General features: G+C 48.5%; 1 protein-coding gene across 3 annotated transcripts; it reads right to left on the bottom strand.

Annotated features, from left to right (window-relative positions):
• Positions 1 to 10,486: 10,486 nt before the first annotated feature.
• CenB1A (Centaurin beta 1A) lies at positions 10,487 to 15,145 on the bottom strand. Of its 3 annotated transcripts, XM_018025842.2 has the most exons (8): positions 14,719 to 15,143; positions 14,475 to 14,532; positions 14,211 to 14,269; positions 13,949 to 14,122; positions 11,904 to 13,845; positions 11,722 to 11,821; positions 11,518 to 11,638; positions 10,487 to 11,416 (listed from the first exon to the last, which is right to left on the bottom strand). In XM_018025842.2, the coding sequence occupies exons 1-8, from the start codon at positions 14,769 to 14,771 to the stop codon at positions 11,248 to 11,250; spliced, it is 2,676 nt and encodes an 891-aa protein (XP_017881331.1). In that variant the 5' UTR covers positions 14,772 to 15,143; the 3' UTR covers positions 10,487 to 11,247. The 3 variants fall into 3 exon arrangements, with proteins under 3 accessions (XP_017881331.1, XP_017881332.1, XP_026669881.1); XM_018025843.2 differs by lacking the exon at positions 14,719 to 15,143 and having other exon boundaries at positions 13,949 to 14,118; positions 14,475 to 14,491; XM_026814080.1 differs by lacking the exons at positions 10,487 to 11,416; positions 11,518 to 11,638 and having other exon boundaries at positions 11,731 to 11,838; positions 11,889 to 13,845; positions 14,719 to 15,145.
• Positions 15,146 to 15,349: the final 204 nt, after the last annotated feature.

Raw genomic sequence — 15,349 nt, 5'->3', positions numbered from 1 at the left:
GAGAACTACGCACAAGGCGGCACGTATCTGTTAGATAACGAGTGATTAATCTCGACACGCGGCGGGCATTGATTAAACGTCGAACCAGTGCGTGTGGCGCACCGCTTTGGTCGATAAATCGGCGATAAAGGGGCACGCGGTTAACGCGAGTCGAGAAAAGATTCGGAAGTCGAACGAAACTACGCATCGTCGGAACAAAGATCAATGAATCGGTTCCTCCCATCATACGATTCACGTCCTACGCGCGGCTGACGCAACTCGCTCCTCTCATCGGTCATCGAGTTCTGTTGACTCGTGACGACAGACGACCGAGGACCGGAGGATCGAGCTCGACTCGTTGTACGTTCGACAAACGTTCGACGTACGACGAAAAGGAAGACGACGACGGCGTCTTCTTGACCCGGTGGTCTTCGACCGTTCGGTCGTGAGCAAAGCGTTGGCCGAGTCACAGACGGCGCGGCGCGGCGCGGCGCGTCGCCGTTTATTCGTGTCCGTGATAGAACGTTGGGTTGCACAGGTGCGTCCCGCGATGCTCCGTACTTGCCGTTCGGAACCGAACGACGTTTCGTATGCGACGCTGAGCTAAAGCGTAAATCGAACAAGAACGATGTCCTTTCCGTTGCCGCGTGTCTACCGACGACGAGAAGAGAACGTGGGAGTGCCAGATATGGGCCAACGCTATTTTCGCTCGAGTCATCTCCGTGGCAGACGAACAGCAGCGGCGAGGGTAGCTCGGCTTTTTGGCCTCCCGCGACCCGTGCCAAAGTAATAACTACCGTTAAGACCCGTCGCGTTCGACGCTCGTCGTCGGCGGCGGCGACGGCGGCTGCCGTTATACGTGGACGCGCGGTTACCAGCGGCGCCAGATTCGTCTCGATACGAAAAGGTGGAGAAGTAGGGAAAATGAAACGAATGGGTGACTACGTCGGGACGATTGGTCGTACTCACGTTCGCCCGTAACGACGAACCGAAGTGCGAATGTTCGACGGTGGCAGCGACGGCAGCGTATCGCCGCTGCTGCGTCGCGTACGATTTACGCGTATTTATCTGACCAAACGAGACGCCGGCGCCTCAGCGAGCCGAGGACAGGATATAAAGAAATCGGAGGGAGGACGCCGTCGACTGGGGCGCGGCGTCCACCCTTTTCTCGCGAAGATATTGGCAACAGGAGGCGATACCTTTTCGACTCAACGGCCGCCGATCCTAAAACTGTCGGCGACGGCGGCGGCGACGCCGCGTCGTAATGTTCTCTCGTTTTCACTCGCGGACTCGTCGCTGCTCCTTTTTTTATAAATCCGATCCGACCGCCGGAAATAATACGATCGCGTTCACACTTTTTCCCTCGACACCCGCCCCGCTCCGCCGTGGCGCCAGCTTCATTCTTCCTCTCGTCCTCCGCATTCTACCGCATACGTTATTATTTCGGATCGTTCCTCTCGATGCCGTTTGGCCCAACAGTCGAAAGACACCTATCTCGCTGCGATCTTCACGTTTCTTCCTCCAGATTTCTTTCCCGTTGTCTCTTCTTCTGTTTCTTCTATTGTCGTATGCCAACCTAACATACATAGATAACTGTTTCAAACCCTAACTTATCCTGTCAACATCCAGCTGTACATCATCCTACACTTTGTACTCTGCGTCATTTTTAATTTTCGATTTCTGCTTACCAACCGTTACTAATTCCAGTCCCCCTCCGCTATTCGCTATTCCGAGAGTATATATATATACGTATTTTCCTAAAATTTGAGAGAGAGAGAAAGTTCTCTCTAGTCTAAAGTCACGAAGCTCTACGTAAACTTTACCGAGTTAATAAAACTTTCGCGTAAATCTCCATTCGGGATTGATTCTTATTCAATATAATAAACATCACCTCTACGGAATACAACACTATTTTCACCGTACGTTGGCGAAATTTGATTTAGAGACAAAGATTCGATGACTTGGCCGTGTGCGACTTGAAACGCGATTATGTCGAGCCGTTGACACGTTTAACGGCACGTGGCTGGTTGCGTCTCTCGTCGATTCGACAGAATGTCTCTCGTTCGTCGTCGACGAGAGCTTAGGGCGACCTGGTAGCAGCTAACCCCAGGCGCCATCGAACTACGAACGTCCTTCCGACACGATCCGTACCCTCTGGTGACTCGCGCTCGGTCCGCGATCTCGTCGCGTCGCGTCTCCGCGGGGTTGTTTCGTCTGTCCATGAAATTTATGCGTAAAAAATTGGATGCGGACGAGAAGACGGTGAGAGCGTGTCCACTGCGTGGGTTAGGCTAAATCGGTTACGCTGAATCAACGGGCGGCACCGGAGAGGAGACAGTCCCGAGTACGCGGAGAGACGCGTCTAGACGCACAAATCGCCTGCCGGCAGACACGATCGGTTCCAAAGACCACCCGCTTCTTAGGAAGCTATAATTAAATAATGGACGACTATCGATCTTGCCTGCGCGCGACGAACGTTTCGCGCGGAACAAGATCGAGTTCTCGTAAGCGTCGGCGGCCGAGGCTATTTAAAAATCCTTCGCGTCGTCGACGTCATCGGTGGTAGACCGCGGATTTGATGAATTTATCGATCAAAGATCGAACGTGCAGAAAATAGAAAGTAAAGGAGAGATCGGAACGAGTTGAATTGGCGAGGGCTAAAAGTTTTGGTCGGAAATTCGAGGTGTACGCGACGTCGACCGTGTCCCCGACGACGAATCGGACGTGTCGCGTGGCTGACGTGATCTTACGACCGACGTGACAGCCGACGCGGTCTGTCTCACTGTCATCGCGTGCCGTCGTGCAAATTCTGTTGTTCCTCTCTCTTTTTCATCTGAACAAGCACACCGTTTCGACGAATTTTCATTTGGTCGCCAGCGAGGGAACCAGCGACGTTCCCTTCACGATCATAGATTCTTGTTGTTCGTCTGTTATTACGAAGGTCCATCGCGAGAGTGTCACCTAGTATTTTTTTTCGCTCCCATCGATCAGTAGTACCTCAACCCAACGATCACGCTTCGCGTTACATAGTTTCGACGGTCGAACGTCAATCGTCTCAACGAGGGAACAATTTGTTTGTCACGAACGCGCTCGTAGCTGCGCATAAGAAGCCGAAAACGTCACGACGATCCGATCAATTGTCGACGGTATCGAATTATCATTTTATTTTTCTCAGCGACCGGCCGCGCGGGTCCAAGGCTCAGTATTTTCCACGAATTCGTCGCGGACTCGGACGTCGGCGCGTCTAAAGTGCAATTGTGCACGCTGCACCCTACACGCTGCAAACGATTCCTCCGTCAGACCGATCATCGCAACGTTGCGTGATCTCGGACATACGATCGATCGATCTCGATATTTCGTACCTATCGTCGAAATAACGAAACCAACGGATCATAGGGCTCGCGATCTTTAACTGTCTAGATCTGTCGAGGGGTCGAAACAATTCCGACTTCCGCATTTCTTATGATCATTATTCGTTTCCAGTACATTCTGTTTTCTGAAATTTTGTATGACCTTTTTCTAAAATATGCNCGACAGAATGTCTCTCGTTCGTCGTCGACGAGAGCTTAGGGCGACCTGGTAGCAGCTAACCCCAGGCGCCATCGAACTACGAACGTCCTTCCGACACGATCCGTACCCTCTGGTGACTCGCGCTCGGTCCGCGATCTCGTCGCGTCGCGTCTCCGCGGGGTTGTTTCGTCTGTCCATGAAATTTATGCGTAAAAAATTGGATGCGGACGAGAAGACGGTGAGAGCGTGTCCACTGCGTGGGTTAGGCTAAATCGGTTACGCTGAATCAACGGGCGGCACCGGAGAGGAGACAGTCCCGAGTACGCGGAGAGACGCGTCTAGACGCACAAATCGCCTGCCGGCAGACACGATCGGTTCCAAAGACCACCCGCTTCTTAGGAAGCTATAATTAAATAATGGACGACTATCGATCTTGCCTGCGCGCGACGAACGTTTCGCGCGGAACAAGATCGAGTTCTCGTAAGCGTCGGCGGCCGAGGCTATTTAAAAATCCTTCGCGTCGTCGACGTCATCGGTGGTAGACCGCGGATTTGATGAATTTATCGATCAAAGATCGAACGTGCAGAAAATAGAAAGTAAAGGAGAGATCGGAACGAGTTGAATTGGCGAGGGCTAAAAGTTTTGGTCGGAAATTCGAGGTGTACGCGACGTCGACCGTGTCCCCGACGACGAATCGGACGTGTCGCGTGGCTGACGTGATCTTACGACCGACGTGACAGCCGACGTCTGTCTCACTGTCATCGCGTGCCGTCGTGCAAATTCTGTTGTTCCTCTCTCTTTTTCATCTGAACAAGCACACCGTTTCGACGAATTTTCATTTGGTCGCCAGCGAGGGAACCAGCGACGTTCCCTTCACGATCATAGATTCTTGTTGTTCGTCTGTTATTACGAAGGTCCATCGCGAGAGTGTCACCTAGTATTTTTTTTCGCTCCCATCGATCAGTAGTACCTCAACCCAACGATCACGCTTCGCGTTACATAGTTTCGACGGTCGAACGTCAATCGTCTCAACGAGGGAACAATTTGTTTGTCACGAACGCGCTCGTAGCTGCGCATAAGAAGCCGAAAACGTCACGACGATCCGATCAATTGTCGACGGTATCGAATTATCATTTTATTTTTCTCAGCGACCGGCCGCGCGGGTCCAAGGCTCAGTATTTTCCACGAATTCGTCGCGGACTCGGACGTCGGCGCGTCTAAAGTGCAATTGTGCACGCTGCACCCTACACGCTGCAAACGATTCCTCCGTCAGACCGATCATCGCAACGTTGCGTGATCTCGGACATACGATCGATCGATCTCGATATTTCGTACCTATCGTCGAAATAACGAAACCAACGGATCATAGGGCTCGCGATCTTTAACTGTCTAGATCTGTCGAGGGGTCGAAACAATTCCGACTTCCGCATTTCTTATGATCATTATTCGTTTCCAGTACATTCTGTTTTCTGAAATTTTGTATGACCTTTTTCTAAAATATGCAAATAACTAATTCTGTAAAACAGTTTTATTTTTTTTGTCTTTTTCATGTATAATGTTATGGAGTATACGTCCGTGTACCGAGACGAGTCGTTTCGATCCCCACGGAACGTAGGTCGAAAGCGTAATTATTTTAATAATTATTCAGATATTTCATTATTATTATCATTATCAGTTTGTTAGTCAATTTTCACTCATAAAGACGTAAAAATTGCTGTCTTTTCTTATGACGTGTTAATCTGAAAGCCAAGTGATTTTGTCCCCTCCGGTAGGAGATATTACGGCGTATACGTCGTCGATCGGCCGCCGATAGTTCCAGTGTAAACGACCAACTTCAGGAAGGGCGCGTAAGAATATTCTTCGGCGAGACGTCTATATTAGGTGAGAGATCGTGCTGTTTAAAACAGTGAGGAAACATCGATTCCGGCCAGGCGTATATACGCGAGACGTGATCGCATCCGTCTCGAGTCAACGAAATTCTCGCGATCGACGATCTCGCGAATCTCGATCATCGGCAGAGGGATGGTGTTCGGTGGATCATCGCGACTCTGATAGTTTCGCGGTCGGCAATGCGTTCTAAAAAATAAGGTCGAGTCGACGGGACCGCGCGATACGTAATTCGTCCTAGAGAGTATCGTGTGTCGCGATTTCTCACGCTGCTACTCGCTTCCGATCGACGATCGAGCGAACCGTGGTGGTGAACGCGCAGTAAACCGTATAGGTTCTAATACGCGTCGTATCGGTCGATCGTTGGAAATTCGAGCGAGACCGCGGTGAGCACAGGTGCGCGCGGGACGATCCATCGTGCTGGCAGATGGGAGGATCGATTTTCATGCCTGGTGTCCCGAAGAAAAGTGTCGCGGCGCAGATGCACGCAATCGCGATAACGTGAATCGCGGTTAGGAGCCAGGTTACAGCGATTCGATCTACTTGTTCCCAAAACGAATTGTACGTCGTAACCGACGTCGAATAGATCGGCGACAGATGTTTACCACGAATCGACTACTTTAACAAGGATCAATCGATCGCCACCGGGTTAACTTGGTTCAAATTGGTAGATCGAATCTGCCTGCGTATGTATATCCGTGGTAGCGGCGACGATGCGGATCGACCGTTTGCTCGCTCACTCAATGGAAAGACCGTGAACGGAAAGTCTGAAGCCGGCGCGGATCGAGACACAATATAAACAGCGAACCCTTCATCGAGACACCGCAAAGGTGCCATCAAAGAGAAGATGAATCGCGTTATGCGCGGAAGAAGGCTGCGGGGAAACAAGTTCGATTTTCGTTAGAAGAGAGGAAGAGAGAGAGAGAGAGAGAGAGAGAGAGAGAGAGAGAGAGAGAGATATAGAGAGAAGAGCCGAGAGATTTACAACGTTCAGAGTCTCCGGCCGCAACCGTCTTATGAAACTATTTTTAGGCGTTTTTAGGGCCTTTCGAATTTAGGCCAGGTTTCTGAGAAATCGGAGGAACGGACGTGCGACGATGATAACGTACGACTCGCATCCACGCCGATGACCGCGTTTTATCCACCTAGCCAGACAGTCTGCGATTAGTAGGGTGAGCGAGTGATACTAATTTCGTAGACCGAGCGGACGACGGACTTCACGGTCCGCGTTCCGATCCTCTGCGCAGCCGTTTCCATCCTCGGCGTTGTCCAGGGAACGTAACTAACGGTATATACGCCGCGATACGCGAGACATTATTACATAAAATGCATTCGTATGAAAATCCTTGGTCGACATACGACGACGACGACTTCTGCACGCAGCCAACGGTAGCAACGGTCACACCGTCGACCGGGTCGAAACTTCGATTCGAGCGAAATCGCTAGCGATCATCGCCTGATCGATAAATATGATCGTAGAAATGTTTGTTGTGGGCGAACCGTTCGTAAAATTTTGATCAGCAGGCATTTATCAGTTCACGGTTCACGAGTCGTCACTGAAATCGTCTTCGCAATAAATAGTTGGTTGCGCAAGTTGTTTCTCGAATATTTGTCAAACTTCGTCTCTGTCCTGTGTCGGGCGACGAATAGGGATAAGGATGGGTAAGAGAGAACGCACTTAAAATACTTGCATAATCGCTCGATGACGTAAACTTTGTATACAGTCATGATACGTCAGCAATTAGTGTTTACAACTTTATTGCGCGCAACAGAGGAACGATTTTTTCGATTCGTTCATAGACTTATATAGAATACCGTGACAACAGTTCGCAATTAGGCAGTAACGATTATGCGGTTATCAATGATGTTACGATGCGCAAAACACGTTACGTTGCGCGTTGCATCCGTAATTGAGAAATTATAAATTGAGAATAACGTTGAACCGTGGCCATTGTTCGGTCAACGGATTCTGCGATCGATTCTGTGCAAACGATTCTTACACGTAAAGCATATATGTATAAAAAGAACTAACGATAAGTACGAATTACGACGAGTTCCGGCGGCGCCACGGTACTACTACTACCGTCACCGTCGGTACCGATCGCGCGCGCGGAGAAATGTATAACTCGAGGTAGCAAAACTCTTGCCGAAGTCAGTTCTAGTTGTAAAAAAGAGAGATAAAGAAATACTAAACACGTCACGCGTTAAAAAAATACATAATTTACACATGAGTTTGTCGTTTGTAATCGGTCGCGTAGCAAACAGCAATGAGTATGTGTTTTGCTTCGTGAGAAATAGCCTCACGTCGTTCCGATCGTATTGCTTATATCGAAGGAGATTCGTATACGTCCGACATCGAATACCAGATTCGAAAGACGAACTGTGATAATAAAAAAATATATTAAATCTGCAAATGATTTGGCGGTTAGGTTTCGTTCGGATCTCGAATCTCGTCGAAACAAATTACATTGGGCTGTTCGGCTCGAGGAATCATCGCTTTTTTTTACCAATTCGCGATCGTCGGTACGTATAAATGTCTAGCTACACTGACGACACGACAACGACGCGACAACGACACCCTGGCTTTTTTTTGGTCGATCCTCACAGAGCGTGCGATGCGATGCGATGCGATGCGCTGCGATTCCGTATTTTTCGAGTTTTCGACCGGGTCTGCCAGTGCTGTAGGCTATACCCTACAGCATATACTAAAAGCATGTAAAAATCGAAGACTTCGGAGAGCCCCAGCCCCAGTGTTAGGTAGCCGAGAATCGGTAGCTCGAAGACCAAAAGTAGGGGTCACACACCCTCTGTCCACTTACACATAGACGAAAAGGTCGATGCGATTCACTTACACATAGACGAAAAGAAATGCATGCAATTTTTCCGAAAGTGTTCTCGCCAAGAAATCCCGAGGATTTCATCGAGAGGCCATAAAATCGACCTTTTCATCTATGTGTAAGTGAACAACGGGGGGTCTGACCCATACTTTAGGTCCTCGAATTACGGATTCTCGGCTAACTATTACGGGGGCCCTCCAAAGTCTCCGACGTTTACATGCTTTTAGTATATGCTGTAGGATACAGTCTACGGCACTGGTAAACCCGGCCGTAGGCTCGAAAAATACGGAAACACGGCGCATCGCATCGCATCGCATCGCATCGCACGCTCTGTGAGGATCGACCATTAAGGTGGTGGGGCGGCCGAGCCAGTAGCCAACTAGCCAGTGCCAGTACCCGTAGCCTTTACAACTGCTTTTACACACTTTTCCCTATACTCTCAGTTGTAAATGCTACGGTACTGCCGGTACTGGCTCGGCCGCCCCACCACCTCAAAAATCCCAGGCTATCGTTGTGTCGTGAGTGTAGCTAGACCTTAAATCGTTGAAACTTCTCCAAACAATGAAAAATATTTGTCAACGACGATTGACATTGTTATTTAAATTCCTTCAACGCGTACAAACAAGCTGACGAGAATCGTGCGTTACGACTGAGTCAGAAAACTGCTTTCATGAATACTGTTTGGTTTGAAGCGTGCAGTCGAATAGCGAGCGAGGAAGCTAATTCGTTGCACGAGTCATGGAAGAGAAAATTAAAAGACCTTGACCACAAACCGATTCCGTATCAAAACTTGTCAAATTATGTTTATCCAATCGTTAATCGCGCAAAATAACGATTCGTGAATTAACGCTAGGGATGATCGTAATCGTCAGATCTGTAATGGTCTCAATGGACGAACATATAGTTTTTGGCAACAAATTTGATGTACGTAGATCTACGTGTTATACGAAACTAGTTTGATATCGTTAATATACATACTTGGACAAGTATACTTCGTTTAAACTGTTTATAAACGTGATCTCTAGACGGACTACACAAATCTATGTATCCATAATGTTACGATTAAATCGATGTTACAAGTATCGCAAAGTCGCCACCTACGATCATTTAAAAAGAACGGTATCGAACGAAGAGGACTTATTTAGTGCCACTCGTATAGTAACGTCAGACGTACGTACATATAAAAAAAGAAAGAAAGAAACGTTGTACGTACGGATATAACGCGCGTGTATAAAGTTACTCTTCCAACGACGTCGCGCTGAACCAGTCTTATGGCCTATTCCCACTGCGATTTCCGACGCCGGAATCCGGCTCAGAGCCGGCGAGCGAAATTTTGGCGCCGAGCCCCTAAAAAACGGGGAAGCAGTACCGTAGCGCAAACTGCGAGGTATACATATAGGGAATAGCGTGTAAGAAAAAATATTGCTGGGTGTCGTTCAGGGGGCCCTGCTGGGTCCGAAAGCGGCGAACCGAGAGTGGGAGAAAAATCCGGCAGCGGAAAAGCAAGAGTGAGGGAAAATCCGCCAGCCGAAAAGGAAAGAGTGGGGAAAAATCCGGCAGCGGAAAAGGAAAGAGTGGGGAAGAAATCCGACAGCGGAAAACTTCGAAAGCGATTGAAAAATTAATCGTCAATCGAAGTTAATACAATGGGGCGGGATTAACCATGGAACCATTTGCCGTTTTGAAGGAATGAAACCATTATATGGTGATTGGTAGAACGATGTAAACATTTATGCTAGCTCGGTTAACGCTTCGGAAACGGTTGTCGAATCGGAGACCGGTGAAATATAAACAGAGAACGTGCCGAGAGCGGCAGGTTTTACCTCTTTGTCCCACCACTAAAAATCGGTCTCCGATTTTTAGCTGCTGCAGGTATAGGTAAAAGACCTTCACCCGCGCGAGCGTTATTAAATGGTCGCCAGCAGAAGCATTCCTTCAAAACGGCAAATGGTTCCATGGTTAATCCCGCCCCATTGTATTAACTTCGATTGACGATTAATTTTTCAATCGCTTTCGAAGTTTTCCGATGTCGGATTTCTTCCCCACTCTTTCCTTTTCCGCTGCCGGATTTTTCCCCACTCTTTCCTTTTCGGCTGGCGGATTTTCCCTCACTCTTGCTTTTCCGCTGCCGGATTTTTCCCCCACTCTCGGTTCGCCGCTCTCGGACCCAGCAGGGCCCCCTGAACAACACCCAGCAATATTTTTTCTTACACGCTATTCCCTATATACCTCGCAGTTTGCGCTACGGTACTGCTTCCCCGTTTTTTAAGGGCTCGGCGCCAAAATTTCGCTCGCCGGCTCTGAGCCGGATTCCGGAGTCGGAAATCGCAATGGGAATAGGCCATTATAGTTGAAATCGAAAACGCTTCGACCATTACTAATCACAATCAAATTAATTTTGTACACTAGAGACCTTTAGACCACCGCTCTGTCATCGTTTCGTGTCGTATAAACCATGTATCGATCCATCCACGTATTAAAAACAGATTCACACGTTCCGCCGTTGGTACGAAATGCGAAAGTTTTCAAATTCCAAATCGTACGTATGTACAACGTCCATTGTCCGTCGACTTTGTCATCGTTTCAGATTTTCTTTCTGTGACGTTTACAAGGAAACTGGGAAAAAGGTAACATACAAAAATGATTTGGGACCTTATCGTCTTCGTCGGTGGACAACCGGTGAATCCCGTGTACGAGCGAAAAATATCATGTTTCATTTTGTTGGCGCAAAGATCTATCGATATTAAGCGTTCAGCTTCGTATTTTCATTAAACAGACGAGAATACGTGAGAATATACGCACGATACGCCGTCGAGCTCCGAGATTCGTTCCACGTACTACTTACGTTAACGTGGTGGAGCTTGTTTCCAGCTTGTCTCTTCGTACCGACCTCCTTATTCCATTTATGATCGGCCTCGCTACCCTGCAAGGAACTAGGAAAGACGACGTTTTCGATGTACTATACTCCCCCCGTGTATCTCCGTTGTAGCCTGCCCTTTATGCTCTGCAAATAAACTTTGCACATCCTTAAACCTCATTCGGGCGGTTGCGACGTATTGGTACTCTCGTTTCGACGTTGCAATCGTTCAGGGTGCGAACAGGCCAATTGGCTGAAGTCGCGGACGACGTCGTTGAATGTTTCGTCCCCGCTGATTCCGATCTCGGAATCTTTCATCTCTTCGTTCAAAAGACCGAGTCGTAACCTGGCACAAACAACAAACCGACGACTGCCATTAACACGTATCACGCGGCAAGATATTATTTCTGAATGCATCGAATCCGCAGCCATACTCCTCGCACTTACAACGTAACTATGTCCGCGTTAGCTTCTTTCACGGCTATCGACAGAGGTTTCACGCCGCTCTCGTCCTCGATGTGTTGATCGGCGCGATGCTTCAACAGCAGACAGACTTGGGCAGTGTGACCTGTATTTTCAATTCGATTATTAATCATATGACAAAACTGTTACCCCACCACGACTACTATACTGATTTCGAAACCCCGATACCTAATTCCGTGGCCAGGTACAGCGGCGTTTTGCCTTCGGCATCTTGGCAATTGATGCGCGCTCCGTTCAGAATAAGATATTCGCAAGACATCACGGAACCCTGCGTACAACCGGAAACTAATTATTAATAGTAATTATCAAGAGATCGGAACGTAGTTGTCGTGTACCTTTCTTATACTTACGCTGACGATCGCTTGATGGAGTGCGTTCCTTCCCCTGTCGGTGACGTTCGTCCACGACTTGTCGGCGCCAGCTGCCAGAGCTGCGCACATCACGGGAAGATTATGAGCAGCCGCAGCTTTGTAGAGCAACATCTCGGGATGCAAATTTTCTATGTCTTCCTCGTCCGTGAATTCTTCGTCCTCCCCGGCGGTCGAATCTTGATCGGAACTTAATTCTAAGCTATTGTCGATCGTTGGCTTTGGTAAGTCGCATCCAAACATCAACACGTCGGACGACTCTGTCTTCTCTACGCACGGCTTCTTCACCTCCGTTCCCGCGTCTTCGTTCTCCGCACTCAAGGACGCTTCGCTCTTCGTCGACAGACTGTTCTCCGCGTTCGACTCCGTCTCGCCGTCGACGTTCTCAGGGTTGCTCTCGTGCAACGCTTCGCTGCGCGGTCGTGCCAAGATCTTTCCGTAGAGAGTCGAGTCATTTTTCAGATCCGTATTCGTACCGCTGTCGTCGGAGCTTAAAGAACTTCTCTTAACTTTCTTCGCTCTGTCCACGGAAGTTAGACTTTCGATCGACGTGTGTTTGCTGTCGTCCGAACTGATCGATGAACGACCCTCCCTCAGAGAGGAGAGCGTCGTCGTCTTGTTACGATTAACGTCACCGATTTTGTCGCAGCTCCGAGGCCGGCGTCGCAATTTCCGGACGCTCCATTTGCGAAAATGCATCTTCTCGCGGCTCGCGTGCGTTTGCCCGGACGAGATTACATTGCTCAGAGGTCTCACGAATCTCCGTTCGACGTACTTTGCTCTTATCCAGGTCTCGCGTATATTGCCGTTGCACTTGGGAGTCGCTCGGACGATGTCGGATGGAATCGGCAAGGCCTCGTAAACGTCGTTGACTACAGTGTTGCCAAGTTCCGCCATTACTTTCAATATTTCCGGTTCCCAGTCATCCAGCGTCAACGAACGGACCTTACTATAGTGAACGCCTAAGCTTCTGTGAACACCGGAACACTCTATGCAGAGTGTAATTCCAAAATTGATACTCGCCCACCTCGGATTAGCACCACCGCAGTCGCAGCACGCGTCGTTTCCGGCTATCTTCAAAATTTGTTCCCAGACCCTCGACCTAGGTTTCTGCTGTTGCCTACTGCTCGTTCCCCTAGCGTTCTGCGATTGAGATTCCCTTAAACTAATTATAGTACCAGCACCCATGCCTCTCTGAATGGCAGCACCAATCGCTTGCTGCATGGCGGCGATCCACGCCAGATAAGCCTCTTCGCTGTCGGCTTGTAACATGTGACTCTTCGTAGGACTCAATACTTCGAAGCAATTTCTTCTGTCACAATCGACCACCGGTTTCACGGTACATAGGCGAAGATCTTCCTCCATCACCGTGAAGTCGTTGTCACCGGTTCTTTTCTTATACACCAGTTGGTGGTCTCTCAGACAGAACCATCTTCTGTTCCACGTTTTGAACGCGTTGCTAGTGCGTTTGAAGAGGTAACCTTCCATTTTGGGATTGCTAGCCGCCGGGGAAGGTATCAGATCTCTGTTCGTAACGTGAACGTGCCGATTTTCCATTTCTTTCTCGAGTTTCACGGAATCCGTCCGCATTTTAATTAAGCTCTCGCCGAGATCTTTTAGAAACGGATCCAGATCTTGCGCCAGATCGCTACCTTGATGATAATAAGTCGTGCACGCGCGCATATAACTCAACAGAGTACCCAACACCTCGTGCCGCTTCCGCGATTGTATCATCGTCAAAGAGTGAATGTAATCCAGAGCCGTGTGTCGGAAACAAGATCTGGTCGCTGACAATATGTTCGAAGTTTCCTCGTACTCGGTAGACCTGGATTTTGGAACTTGCGAGTTTCTGTTCAAAGCTACGTCTAAATCCGCAGAGATTTTCTCGAAGTAATGACGAGACTCTTTCACCGTCTTGACATCGCTGAAAATACGCAACGATCGTTGAAAATACGCGGGGAACGCGGAAGTGGAAGTTTCAGCGGCGATCAAATGGTTAAAGAAATCAGAGAGACAGAATCCCTTACCCCTTGACGAACGAATTGAGATCTTTAATTATAGTCCTCGACGCTTGATCCAATAAGATGGTATGGAATTTGTTCATTTCTTGCAAAGCATGGATCAGTTTGTTCAGAAAAGCCATTATCTCTGGATCATCGTTAAAGTATAGAGATAATTCCCAAAGACTGTTGGCAAACTGGCTGTAAAGTGAAGTAATTAGTTTTTGTTGGCACGAAACGCGAGGGATTCAAAGTCCTCGATCGATCGGACGGATGAGATCCAACGTACCTCTGTTGTCCCACAAACTGTTTCCCGGTTTCGATCATCTGATTACAGTTTTTCAACACCTGTAAACAAGTCTGTTTTAACACACGGTCTATTGCAACGGCTGTTCATTATTTACGCGAGGTTACTCGTACGACATTGCTGCTTGCCCGACTGGCAAAGGGAACAATTTTTATCCTTAGACAGGAACAAAGTATCAAAGGTAAAAATGAATGCGAGGTATCCACGTGTTTGTGATAGGACGTGCCGAATATTATTCGAAGGTACCTTGTCTAATTTCTGTTCGAGTACATCGACGTTTGCCTCTGCCTCCTCGATGCAGGATCTACGAAAACGAAAGGATCATTTTCAGCGTATCTCTCTGGCTCGATCGATCGATACGTGTATCAACGTGTCGTAAACGAACGTGCATCGTGCATCGTCCAACGAAGCGCAACGCGACGAACGAACTAACAAAAGACGTGACGCATCGTTGAAACGTATGAATTAGGTATCTTTCTCCGATTCTCACCGAAACTTTGGTGTGTCTCGCAAACATTCCTCGAACTCGATCAAAGGCTTCATCTTTGTGCTATCCGTTGCCTGGAATTTTCAAGCGCAGTATCGCCCGACGGATTGCAATCTTGAAGATTCTCCGTTCACTGTTCCGTTCCATCAAACAGCAGCACGATCATTTGGAAGGATTAGGTATTCAACTTAAACCGTTCGCGTTCGCATTCGCGGAGAACAACAGAGATACCCGTCAGTCACTCCGTACCCTCTTCCCTTTCTGCTTCCTCTATTCTGCCCAGCCACCGTTCTACGGCAATCTACGGTTCTACTCCCCTATCCCTATATACGTATACGTATACTTCTATCTGCTTCTATACTAACCGTCCGACTGACCATCGTACTATCGTAGTCGTAGTCGTAGTCATGTGAGTCAGTCATGTCATAAGTCATAAGTCATGTCATAAGACCAGAGAGAAACTGAGAGCGCTCATTTTGGGGTTTTCGCATCCTCCATACTAGTGCTGCACCTTGCGGTCAACTCGGGAAAGGGGTCCACCGTAGCATATTCCAGAACCTTTTTAGCAGAGATCTGCCCTGTTCGGTTCCACCGTAGCATAGACAAGAATCGTGGCAAGGTCCACCGCAGCATA

Source organism: Ceratina calcarata, unplaced genomic scaffold, assembly GCF_001652005.2.
Source record: "Ceratina calcarata isolate Rehan_Ccalc_2016 unplaced genomic scaffold, ASM165200v1 scaffold368.2, whole genome shotgun sequence".
Classification (NCBI taxonomy): domain Eukaryota; kingdom Metazoa; phylum Arthropoda; class Insecta; order Hymenoptera; family Apidae; genus Ceratina; species Ceratina calcarata.
Note: the sequence above shows the minus strand (reverse complement) of the source record. Positions and strands in the feature narration are given on the sequence as shown.

Excerpts from the sequence above, each read along its gene's own strand:
- CenB1A (XM_018025842.2), bottom strand. The coding sequence starts at position 14,771 with ATGAAGCCTTTGATCGAGTTCGAGGAATGTTTGCGAGACACACCAAAG. Across the intron at positions 14,123-14,210 it reads CAGTTTGTGGGACAACAGAG|CCAGTTTGCCAACAGTCTTT; the intron begins GTACGTTGGATC and ends TTCACTTTACAG. Across the intron at positions 11,417-11,517 it reads AACGCGGACATAGTTACGTT|GTTACGACTCGGTCTTTTGA; the intron begins GTAAGTGCGAGG and ends TGTTTGTGCCAG.